General features: G+C 43.3%; 2 protein-coding genes and 1 long non-coding RNA gene across 6 annotated transcripts in view; 2 read left to right on the top strand and 1 right to left on the bottom strand.

Annotated features, from left to right (window-relative positions):
* Positions 1–12,263, bottom strand: part of LOC134461016 (uncharacterized) — a 41,818-nt gene that overhangs the window by 21,521 nt on the left and 8,034 nt on the right. The gene's annotated exons all lie outside the window — the stretch shown is intronic.
* On the top strand, positions 2,754–8,067 carry hsd3b1 (hydroxy-delta-5-steroid dehydrogenase, 3 beta- and steroid delta-isomerase 1). The gene is made up of 3 exons (XM_063214572.1): positions 2,754–3,104; positions 6,129–6,293; positions 6,447–8,067. Exons 1-3 carry the CDS (start codon positions 2,954–2,956, stop codon positions 7,256–7,258), a joined length of 1,128 nt encoding a protein of 375 aa, XP_063070642.1. The 5' UTR covers positions 2,754–2,953; the 3' UTR covers positions 7,259–8,067.
* Positions 9,005–12,263, top strand: part of pla1a (phospholipase A1 member A) — a 20,773-nt gene continuing 17,514 nt past the window's right edge. The window contains exons 1-3 of one of the 4 annotated variants that reach the window (XM_063213723.1): positions 9,005–9,386; positions 9,553–9,623; positions 11,968–12,009. In XM_063213723.1, coding sequence (XP_063069793.1) covers positions 9,554–9,623; positions 11,968–12,009 — 112 coding nt within the window. In that variant the 5' untranslated portion in view covers positions 9,005–9,386; position 9,553. Of the gene's footprint in view, positions 9,624–11,967; positions 12,010–12,263 lie in introns of all 4 variants that reach the window. The other 3 variants (XM_063213722.1, XM_063213724.1, XM_063213725.1) reach the window with 3 other exon arrangements.

The following is a 12,263-nucleotide window of genomic DNA, read 5'->3' as shown; positions in this document are numbered from 1 at the left end:
ATTATGAAGCCATTCTAAAGTCGATTTGCTTCTAAAGTATGGGTTGCTGTCACATTTCAGCTCCCATCCTCGTGTGCTTCAACTGTGTGACAGACTACCTCACTTTTGTCTGTAAATTATCTCGTTCATTGTTCCACTGATAATAGCAAACTGAAAAGGGCCTGAGGCAGCAAGGTAGCCGCATATAATGATGCTCCCTCCACCATACTCAAAGGTGGAGATGATGTTTTGGTGAAGGTGTGGTTCTCCAGTTTTCCTCCAAACATGACATTGTGTGTTCCCCTGAACAATTCAACTTTGGTTTCAACGTTGGTCTACAGAATATTTTGCAGTAATTCTATGAAGCATATAAATGCTTTTTCGCAAACCTCAAAGGTGCAGCAATATTTTTTTGGACAGAAACCCCATTGATTTTAGATTGGCAGAATGAATCCCATTTTAGCTATTCTTGGTTACATCTCCTCTTCTGAATGTGGTGGCAGGAGCATCATTATATTTGGCTACCTTGCTGCCTCAGGCCCTTGACAGTTTGCTATTATCAGTGGAACAATGAACTCAAGTTTATTGTGATACTTTACAGAAAAAACGTGAGGAAGTCTGTCACACAGTTGAACCACACTGCTGAAATGTGACAACAACCCATACTTTAGAAGCAAATCGACTTTAGAATGGCTTCATAATAATGAAATACACATTCTGGAATAGCCCAGTCAAAGCCCTGACAAAAAACAATTGAGATTATATGGCATGAAGTCAAGAAAGCTATGCACTCCAGACATCCCACAAACCTTGCTGACGAGAGGCAGTTCTCTAAAGAGGGAGACAAGATACAAACAGATTGTTTTGTTAATCTGATCTGCAACTACAGGACAAGTCTGGTTGATGATATTGCAACTAACTGAGGGTTAAAACCTACTTAATGCAAGGGTGTACTTACTTATGCCCTGCTCTCCTGTGAATATTATGGCCTTATGACCAATAAAAATATGATAACATGTAAATGTTTGGGTGGAATTAATTAAAGCAGACTCTGATTGTTCCTTCTTGAGATTTCCGGGAAGATCAGACCATGTTTTATGATCAATTTTGACAGAAATGTAAGAAATTTCAAAGGGTGTACAAACTTTTTCCTGGGACTGTATACAATAATAACATCTCCATATCTAAATTTCAGAATCCCTCTTTCTCTCTCTCTCTCTCTCTCTCTCTCTCTCTCTCTCTCTCTCTCTCTCTCTCTCTCTCTCTCTCTCTCTCTCTCTCTCTCTCTCTCTCTCTCTCTCTCTCTCTCTCTCTCTCTCTCACACACACACTCACACACACACACACACACACACACACACACTCACACACACACACACACACACACACACACACACACACTCCATGCGCCAAGTGAGGAATGATGGCCCTCATGTCCTCCAGGCTGGTTGTTTAGATAGAGTTGTAGCTGTGATGTCTCCCTCTCAAGGTTCATAAGCAACACACACACACACACACACACACACACACACACACACACACACACACACACACACACACACACACACACACACACACACACACACACACACACACAGAGTGATAGAGATAGAAATAGAGAGAGAGACCCACATACACTCCCTCAAACAGACAGACGCAAGTAGTACACACACACACTCAAGGCCACGGCGTTCAGTGGAGTGCTGAGGGGAGTGGCATGACCGTGACAGGGTAACACTATATCACTGCTTTGCCTCCGATAACCAGACAGGTTCTGACATTCATCTTGTGACTAGGCAGAAAGATGAAAAGAAAGTCTGCACCTTACATACACAATGCTTCTTTGTTGCAAAAAAAAAAACATATTCGATTTGCACCAGCACTCTGGAAATAGTTTTGATGAGCACTGGGTGAAGCCTTTTACTCTCAATGGCTACAACACCAGCTACACTTTAGTCGGCCATACTGTAGCGGACCATTCCAGTTCCATTACCAAAGTACATAGTAGCCTAAATGTGTAGATAACAGAAAAGTGTGCACTAGTGTAATGATGTCCACAGGCAGGGCCACATATACTGTATCTTCTTTATCACAAACAGCAGAGTACTATGGCTGTTCTACGCTGTTGGATGTTTCACTCAAGCTTTCAATGCATTCACCACGGACATTAATACTATGCCGGAGGACCATTTAAGAAGCAATTCTGCAAAGTAGTTAAAGAAATAAAGTAACTGCTTGTGAGAAGTTCTTCTGAACTGTCATGATGACGTTGCATTGCTCAGTTTGTACAAGTTCGGCCAGGCAGGTAGGCAGGCAGCTTCATCAACAGTAGTTTCTGCCCCTCGGCATTGAGGCTGTCCTTGGCAAATGCCCATGCATAAAAGCCCCACACTGAGCCATCCCGCCCACTTGACAGCTTAGTCCTGACAAAACTCTGGGACACTTTGTGCTACCTCTTTCCACAAAAAAAGAACCTCTGCGGGCTTCAGAGTGACAGAAAGATTCAACATATTCATGAGGAACAGCCTCTGAACTCTGCTAGAACAGACAAGGAGGCACTCTAGGTAGGGCACAAGGTGGTTTTAAACATTGAACTTGACTAGCAACACACTCAGTAGACTGTGAGTCAACAAGACTTCCATCTCAGTAGATCCTGTGTTATTTTGATGTAAACCAGGTTTAGACTGTCAGCATGATACAATACTAATTTTCCAGTAGTCCAGACAACAACTTTGCAGGATTCAGGAGGGTGTTAGTAGGCCTGGGCTAGACAACACTCTCAGTAGGAAAGGAAGGCTGTTTGAAGTGGACCAGAGTAACTTCAGAGGGATGCTCCCACAGCCATTTTGACAGGAGGGAGGAAGAACCGCTTAAGTCAAACTAGCACCGCTATACAAGGACACACCCCATTTTGATAGCAGACTACAACAACAGGGAGTAGCAGGAACGAGAAACGGTCAGACAGTCAGTCGTGATGTCGTTGAAGGGAGACGTGTGTGTGGTGACGGGGGCGTGCGGGTTCCTCGGAGAACACCTGGTGAGGCTGATGCTGACTGAGGAGAACCTGGAGGAGATCCGGCTGCTGGACAGGAACATCAGAACCGAACTAGTACAAGAGCTGCAGGGTAAGTCTTGCAACTACATCTAAGTCTCAAGTCATATGAGTGTATGTTCATTAACACTCGTCAGGATTTTACTGTAAAGAAGCAAACTAGTACAGGAGCTGTACTAGTAATTATGTAACTATCTTGTAACTATCTCTGTCTAAGACTTAAGTCATAGAGCTTATGTTCATTAACACTGGTCAGGCTTACAGAACTTAACTTGTATGGAAGCTACAGGGTAAACCCAACTATCTCTATCTAAGACTTACATACGTAAGTCATAGTGTTTGTTCATTAGCACTGGTCAGGCTTTTTAAACATCCAAAGTCGTACGGGAGCTACAGGGCTCTGAGACTTACTGTAGGCCCCCCATACTCAAATAGCGGCCCGCGGGCCAGTTGTGGCTCGTGGGGCATCTATTTTTGGCCCTCGAATCATTTTGAAAAATTAAAAAAAATAAAAATTTTTGGTCCGATCGCGCTGTCGGCTCTTATTTTGAAATCGCGCCACAGACGCTATGAAGAAGCGTGCCGTGCCCCGCCCCCTCAGGCAGTTTCTCTCCCTGTTTGTCAGTCACTGCAGGCTCCGCCGGACAGAAGCACCTACGACGGTGGCATTAGAGGTTGTGAGGTAGACTACAAGGGAAGGACTGTTTCAGAGCCTGTAAATAAATTATTCACAAAGTTCTCTATGCCTCGTTTTTGAAAGTAATCGTCCACATTTGATTGCAAACAGTGTGTTAGGACTTCGAATTGGTTTTGCAGTAGCTGTAGCTAGTTGCTAACACAAATGAAGGCAAACTGTCTGAGCTCTGCTGGCAGCTAGGCTACTATTGGTAGCCTATTAAAAACAAATTGCTTAACAAACTTTTCACACTTATAAACAGTCCCCAAATAGTTTGTTTGGAATGCTAAGACCCTCATAAGACTGCAAACAAAGTTATGAGCAACTTGACAATTTATTATTGGCCTTTGCATTTAATCAACATTGTATCAAATGTGCCATTTTCTTGTTGGCAAAACCTGGTGTTCTCCTATCTATGTGTCCTCCTTGTTGGGTCCATTATTGCATCTGATTCTCATTATGCATGTGAGAGCTGCATAAACAAAGTCATAATAAGCAACATTTGTTTGAAAAGTGTTATCTTCAGGCTTATTGGTTTTCTCACTAAGAAATAAATCTTTAGGAATGTAGTCTGCAAATATAGGCTAACAGATAATTATGTCATTTTAAACAAAATACTAAAGGGTGGGTGGCAATGAGAGCAAGGCAGGCACCTCACCCCATATCCTGTCACTGGAAACTAAATATCTGCTGTGGGTGTGAGTGCGTGTGTATTGTGCTGACAAAGGACTTAGGCCTATCATTTTTTATTTTATTTTTATGTTATTTTATTTTTTTTTGGGGGGGGGGGGGGGTCGTGTCGGCCCCCCGGCCCGGCCCTTTATTGGGAGGAATTTTGAAAAACTGGCCCTCGGGGACTTTTAATTGAGTACCCCTGCTGTAGGCATATGTTCATAAAGATTAGTCAGGTATTTTTCATTCGTGTGTGTGTGTGTGTGTGTGTGTGTGTGTGTGTGTGCGTGTTATTTTTCCCTTCAATCAGAGGTATTTTATCAGATGAGATGAGTTGGATATTGTCTAGTAGTAGACTGCACTTTTAAATAACTAGAGATACTATTGGTTTGTTGATTGATTCATTAAATAGGAAATTTGATGATTAAGATTGCAATGATGACTGAACATAATTTGATTTCAGGGTAAATTCTAGGAGTTTGTAACTATTTTCTGACTTTGTTATTGGTTAGGGATAGGCCTTAGGATAGGAATCAGCGTTCTAGATAGTGCCGTTTACTACTGCTGTAATAACCTTTTCAGACAATGAATCATTGGGCTTTACTTTGGACATTATTTCAGACAAGTGTGCCTTTTTTCCCACTCAAATTCAACAAACAGGTGATATGGCGCAGCCCATATCTATCAGGCACAAAACTCCAGCCCCCAAATCACAGCCCAAATGCCAAACACCCCTGATGTTGTAAGAACCTCAGCTGGTGCAGCAACTCAATTGCATCAGCTGAGGTGACTTTTTCTTCTTAAAATTACATCTTGTGAAACAGAACACTTCTGAGAACCTTCTTCCCTATAATCAGCCTGATCTCCAAAAATGCTGTGCTCCTGGACACGGATGTTAAGGACACGAAATCCGTGTCCAGGAGCACAGATTTTTCCAAAATTCCATGCTCCTGGACACGGAATTGTTTTCCGTGCTCCTGGACACAGAATTGTTTTCCGTGATGGGCACACGGAAGTGCTTTCTATAGGCTATTACCACAGCACTGTGTAACTCTATCATTAGAAAATACATAACAATGCTAATTCTAAACAAAATAATGCTATAGCAATTTAAGTTGTGCCCTGACCAAAACATTCCCTAACCTTAACCTGTCATTAAAGACACATTTTTGAGAAATACCTTTTCCAGTTGGTTGCTAGGCTATCAAATTCATATAATGAATGAAAGAAAACTAGCTGTGCCCAGACCAAAACAATCCCTAACCCTAACCTGTAGGAAATGTTTTTTTTTAGAAATCCTAAGAAAACACAAGACTGTGGAAACATAGAGCTGTGGGAGTAGCCTATAGAGAGAGAACTTCTCTGTGTCCAAAACAATTCCGTGTCCAGGAGCACGGAAAACAATTCCGTGTCCAGGAGCACGGAATTTTGGCAAAATCCATGCTCCTGGACACGGATTTTGTGCCCTTAACATCCGTGTCCAGGAGCACGGAATTTTTGGAGATCATGTTGCTATAATCCACAGGATTGTTTTTTTGGGGGCTGAATAACCTTAAACACACCTGGTCTACAAATATTTCAGATGGATTTGAATATGTATTATATGTCAATTACAATTACTATGGATTGAATTGCCGCAGAATCCTTTCGGGCACAATCTAGTGTATAGGCCAAGAGCATACACATTTATGAGTCGGATAATGGCCGCGTTTTTGATTCAATGCAAAAACGGTCTCTGATTTCTTCCAGGGAAATACAGTGAGACGCGAGTGACAGTGTTTGAGGGAGACATCAGAGATGCTGACCTCCTAAGGAGAGCCTGTCAAGGGGCATCGCTGGTGTTCCACACCGCCTCTCTGATCGACGTCTTGGGGAAAGTAGAATACAGTGAACTCCATGGAGTCAATGTCAAAGGTACAGTATAATGATAACAAATCAAAAACTATTTACTACTTTACTAAAAACTATACTGTCTGAACCGGTATCATCCACTAGAAGAGGTTTATGAGGAACATAGTCAAATCAATTATGTCATCACTTGTAGTCTCATCTCCATCCCCTCCTCAGGTACCCAGATGCTTCTAGAAGCCTGCATCCAGGAGAATGTGAGCTCCTTCGTCTACACGAGCAGCATAGAGGTTGCCGGCCCTAATCCCCGCGGTGACCCCATCGTCAACGGCGATGAGCAGACACCATACTCTGCCTGCCTGAAGTTCGCCTATAGCCGCACTAAGAAGGAGGCTGAGGAGCTGTGCCTGCGATCCCAGGGCGAGCGGCTCCGTGACGGAGCCCGTCTGGCCACCTGCGCCCTGAGGCCCATGTACATCTTTGGCGCCGGCTGCCGCTTCACGGTGGGCCACATGCGCGATGGGATACGTAACGGCAACGTCCTGCTCCGCGCCTCCCCTCGCCGCGCGCTGGTCAACCCCGTGTACGTCGGGAATGTGGCACACGCCCACCTCCAGGCGGCCCGGGCGCTCCGCGACCCCCAGCGGAGGTCAAAGGTCGGGGGGAACATGTACTACGTGGCCGACGACACCCCGCCAATCAGCTACTCGGACTTCAACCACGCCGTGCTGGCGCCGCTGGGATTCGGGATACAGGAGAAGCCCTCCGTGCCCTTCCCCGTGCTCTACTTCCTCTGTTTCCTCATGGAGATGATGCAGACTTTGCTTCGCCCGTTCCTGCAGTTTGCTCCTCCCCTGAACAGGCAGCTGCTGACCATGCTGGGCACGCCTTTCTCCTTCTCCTATCAGAAGGCCAAGAGGGATTTCGGCTACACGCCCAAGTATACCTGGGAGGAGGCTCGCAAGACCACGACTGACTGGCTGGCCGTAATGTTGGCAAAAGAGAGAGCCAAGAAGAGGAAAGCAGAGTGATGATGATGTGTATGTGAAGCATAAACTCAGTGGCGGTCCGACAATGAGTTGCTTCCCAGGCAACGCACCCTCCGACGCCCAGTCCATTTCGCGGCAGCCCTTCCCTCACCACAGAATGCTTATAATAACTGACAAAACTAATAGTAATGTTATTACTACAACAATGTGGCAAAAGTGTAGAAATAACAGTGTCAATTACTTTTTGGAAGTATTTTAGTAGTTAACATGTTATACCAATTTTTGCGATGGGTACAGTTAATTGATAGACAGCGGAAAGAAAAGGGGAATAATATTTGTTTGTCTGTGTTTAAAGACTTTGTTACGAATTTTTGTCTAAATATTTCACTTCAGTCACATCAAAGCAAACAAAACCAACCATGACCTTTTTAAGTAACCACAACCTTTGAGAGAAAGTACCAGGAAATTCTCGCTTAGACACTGAAATACACAAATGTCATCTTGGCTCTGCCTCTGTCAGATGAGCACCACAGCCAGCAAGGTGGTCTACTTTTACTTTCTTATACAATGTTCTTCTATGCCCTAATTCAAAATGTAAACGAATTAACTGCATATATAGATGCAGTATTTCAGAAAAAAACCTTTAAAAGTTGAATTTGTGTGTGGAACATACAAGTGTAGTGGAATATTTTTGGTCTTCCTTTTATGAAAACAAACTGTATTGTGTGCTTTATTTTTGTAGCAAGTTCACATCGTATATATGGACATACAAAACAAAGTAAATTCTTAACAGGGCGATGATGGAAACTGCCTTTCACAAAAACTGTGACACATTTTTACATTCATAAATCCTAAACATCTGAACTAAGCTCAAAAAGCATGTGGTATGAGTAATGTGGATCATTCACCATTTCATCCGACATGCTGTAGTGGTCACTGTTGTGCTACACTTGTTTCTTGACTAGGTCTGATGTCCGTATTGACTTCCAAATACACACAGAGCACACACGGTCTTTCCAGGGCAAACACACAAACTGAAAGAAAACTATGTAGACCTATATCCTTTATACTGCTCAAACCCAACAGTGAATTTCTGAGGAACAGCACTGTTTCCACATTCACTGGCCAGATGTCTAGTGTGTTGCAGTGTTAATTCAACACTTAGAGAATCAAATGTATCACTAATGACGTTGCTCAAACTCTATAAGTGTTGAATTAACACAGCAAATTTTACTGTGTGTAGGGAATGTTAGCAGTTTAATCACTTGTAATGCCTTGACCTTTGACAGTGCAATTCCCAGAACACAATGCCGTCAACACAACACAAGCACGACCGCATGCACACACACACACACACACAGGTTCATTCAACTTAATACCGACTTAATCACTTTTAGTACTAAGAGCTCAATCAATATGACATTCCTAAGGCCATGGTGCTCTTCCCACAGACCAAGCTAATAGAGGGGGTGGAGGGGGGGAGGCAGCTGGTTCAAGGGTCACTGGGACTGCTGGACCAGATAGGAGAGAAGAGAGGAGACCAGTTGAGGTATAGGGAGAAGAGAAAAAAAGAGGAGAGGAGAGAAAAGAGGCAGAGAGGATAGAAGAAGAGAGAAGCATACAGAGGAGAAGAAAATAAAAAAGGAAAAAACAGGACTGGAGAGAAACATAGAAAAGAAAGGACCAAAGTGCAGCAGCTGAGCAGAGCAGAGTACAAACAAACAGACTCTTTCAGAGCCGGGGCGGCCACACAGGCGGGCTGGTGGGCCAGCGGGCGGGCGGGCGGCTCAGTGAGCAACCAAAGCAGACAGCCGGACGGGACGGGACGGGCAGGCGAGCCAGCCAGCTGAAACAAAGTAAATGGTGCTTGTTTGTTTGTCGTGGCTCCCCTGCCGATGCATGATACTCTTCCGACCAGACGACAGGATGAGTTTGTATCTCCAGCGGGTCCCTGAAGTGCCGAAGTGTCCTTAAGTGTCTATTTATCCAACGTCTGAACTGGGTTTTTTTTTTTCAGACATCGTGTCTTACAAACCACACCTTTATTGGGGAGCTGTGTTGTTCACTACACTGTTGGTGGGAGTTGTGCAAGTACTTAAAGTCTGCTGTTACTGCGTTAAGAAGATTTCATCACAGTTCCAAGGAAAGGAAGGGAGGGAAGTTGGAAGAGGTTAGAATCTACTGCCTACAAAAGAAATGTGTGAGCAACGTCTGTATAATTAAATTAAATTAGCTTTTGGAGCTGTTGGAATTTTCTGAATTTTCCAAAAGATTTTTTGTTTTATATACAGTAAAAGCTTTTTGTGACTTTTTCGTGACATCAACATCACCCATAGAATGGCCTGGAAACCCAACAAAACAACAGCCGTTCTCTGCTTCGTCTTGGTTTGCATGTCCACTGTGCTGGGTAAGTGCCATTAAACACATGGCTAACAAGTTATTGTTTGCAGGACAGACTGCCTTTCATTGTGTCTGCATGGGAAGGTTACTCTTATCATCACCAAGGGCTACAGTGGATGGTGAATGCATATAAACGGACTTCTCTCTTCTCCAATGTCAGAGATAGACATTATGGAGTGCATTCATGAACCAGATAACTTACATTCAATGTTAAATATTGCACTACATGTACACCCTTTGTGCTCACAATATGTGCATTGGAGGCAATGTAAAACATCAAATGCATTGTGAAAACACGGCAACACAAACACAACTACAAGCCGATCTAATGAGAATTCAAGTTTTTTAACATTACAAAATCACACAATATCATTAATGATATTGCATTATGCATTATGCAAACACATGTATGTTGACCAAATTTTGATCTGACGGCGTACAGCACTTCAACCTCACTGCAAAGACCAAATGCATTGTTTATCCACCTCTTATTTAACCACTACGCCCCTTGATGCCACTATATTAGTGAAGGATGGGAGCAAAGCTTTCAAAGAAGCATAAGTGGATGATCACACCACACCAACCAACCCCCAACCTCAAGCAGGTTTAGTAGAGAAGACATCCAAGACTGCCTATGGATGTATCACTTGTAAGCTTACTTTCAATGTCTGGGTGAACTTCCCCAATTTCCATCTCTGTGGTTTAGTGTTTACCAATCAGATTTTCTCTGTAGGCAAGATCCTATGTAGATACTACGCCAAGCTTACCCAAGTCTGAAGATATTTGAGATGACGTAAAAAGAGAGAAGTCAACCCGGCACTCAGGTGTGTGAAAAAACAGTCCAAAATGGTGCTCTTGGGTTTGGGAAAACTAGAATTTGAAAAGCAGCAGGTCCCAGGCACTCAGAGGTGAATCAGTCGGAAGGAGGTATATTAAGTAAGGGTTAACGTTCGGCGAGAAGGTCGCTACCGTGGAATAGCAGCACGACAGAGAGAATCTTTAGACCCCGACGCGGAGCGGAGGGGTCTTGTTCTCTCTGAAGTGCTGCTATTCCACAAAGCGACCGACTCGCCGAAAGTTAACCCGCTTATTATATGGATATACTTAAATGATTCACACATGGCGGGGACAAAAACAAAACAGTGCCGTTGTGGAACACCGCTAGGCAACAGCTAGGTAGCCAGGATTGAGCTGATTAGAGTCTTGTTGAAAAGTCGCTTTAGCAGTGAAAAGTCTTGTTGCCATTGACAGCGGTCTGTTATAGGCTAGACCAACCCGTCCGTTATCGAAAAATAACAGACGTGCGAACGTTGGGGAGCCCCGTTGAAATGAATGGAGCATTCGACCGATGACGTCACAACCATATAATAAAAAGTGTTTATTGGGGGGAACTGTGGAGCAGCGCGCTAAGCCCCCCACATTTGGGCTTGCATGCCCACGGGGACCACGGTTCGAGTCCGGCCGGGGTCATTTCCCGATCCCACCCCGTCTCTCTGTCCCACTCACCCTAAAAATATATATATTAAAAAAAAGCCTTTACTATCTGTGGCTACTCATAATTGAAATTAAAATGGCAACATGTTTCGACCATGTGGGTCTTCAGTTGCCCTGGTTCCTGTATTGGTTGCAAGTGCAGGAATCCACTATACTATTTTACACACTTAAAATAGTCCTTGGTATTTCCAGACAAATGATTGTTTTTCTTTCATCTCAGAGTAAACAAAGGGTTTATTGTTGTGCACAAATCGTGTAATCCAGGCCTCAACAAACTTGTGTTAATCTTCGCTCTGACCTTTGGTGTTAATCGGGTCATTGGCCACCTTACAATATCTTACTCTGCTATGTGCACGTCAGAAGGATTTAGCTGGATTACAAATATCTGCAGATGACAAGGTTTCATTTCATATTACTGCAACATGGTGCCATTTTATTAAGGTAAATGCTTACAAATTGTAAGCAGTTCGTTTCAACAGTCAGCTACACTATATTTCGCTAAATCGCTCATGGATACCTCAAAGATTGAATGCTCTTGTCAGTTTTATTTTCTTCATTGATTATACATAGTTACCCTAAATCTCCCAGGACATAGTTTCTGCAGATAGTTTATTCTTAATCATCTACGCTACTGTATTAACAATGCAGTTTACTCAGGTGTATAGTAGCCTATAAAGGAGGAGACTTAGAAGACCAGAATTACAGGGGAATAACGGGTGTAACAGCATTGTTATGGTATTTACTAGTGTTGTACTTACATCATGAATTCACTTTCAATATGTATACAGTATGTATCCCAGTTCACTCAGAGACAGAGAATGACCTCAAAATGTCCACCTGTTTCTGTTGTCATTCAGCCTCCGATGCAGAAGAGGTCACTGAAGCTCCCTGGCCTGACTGTGAGAACCTCATCCATCCACACAGTTCTATTCATGAATGATTTATGGGCTGACACATCACCTCAATCAAATCCAACCTCTTATAACCCTAAACCTTAATAGGCAAAGTTTCACAGGATACTGTATTATTACTGTAGTATCTGTATAATAATATTACTGTATCACAATATCAGATAATATTGCTGTAGTATCTGGTATTATTCTGTATCAACTCTAAACACACAACACACAGGCAACATGATCTCCAGAATTCC

Source organism: Engraulis encrasicolus, chromosome 13 (genome assembly GCF_034702125.1).
Source record: "Engraulis encrasicolus isolate BLACKSEA-1 chromosome 13, IST_EnEncr_1.0, whole genome shotgun sequence".
NCBI lineage: Eukaryota > Metazoa > Chordata > Actinopteri > Clupeiformes > Engraulidae > Engraulis > Engraulis encrasicolus.
Note: the sequence above shows the minus strand (reverse complement) of the source record. Positions and strands in the feature narration are given on the sequence as shown.

Bases quoted from the DNA above. Each gene is read 5' to 3' on its own strand.
- hsd3b1 (XM_063214572.1), top strand. From the start codon at position 2,954: ATGTCGTTGAAGGGAGACGTGTGTGTGGTGACGGGGGCGTGCGGGTTC. The intron at 3,105-6,128 runs GTAAGTCTTGCA...GATTTCTTCCAG, and splicing joins ACTAGTACAAGAGCTGCAGG to GGAAATACAGTGAGACGCGA. The intron at 6,294-6,446 runs GTACAGTATAAT...TCCCCTCCTCAG, and splicing joins CCATGGAGTCAATGTCAAAG to GTACCCAGATGCTTCTAGAA.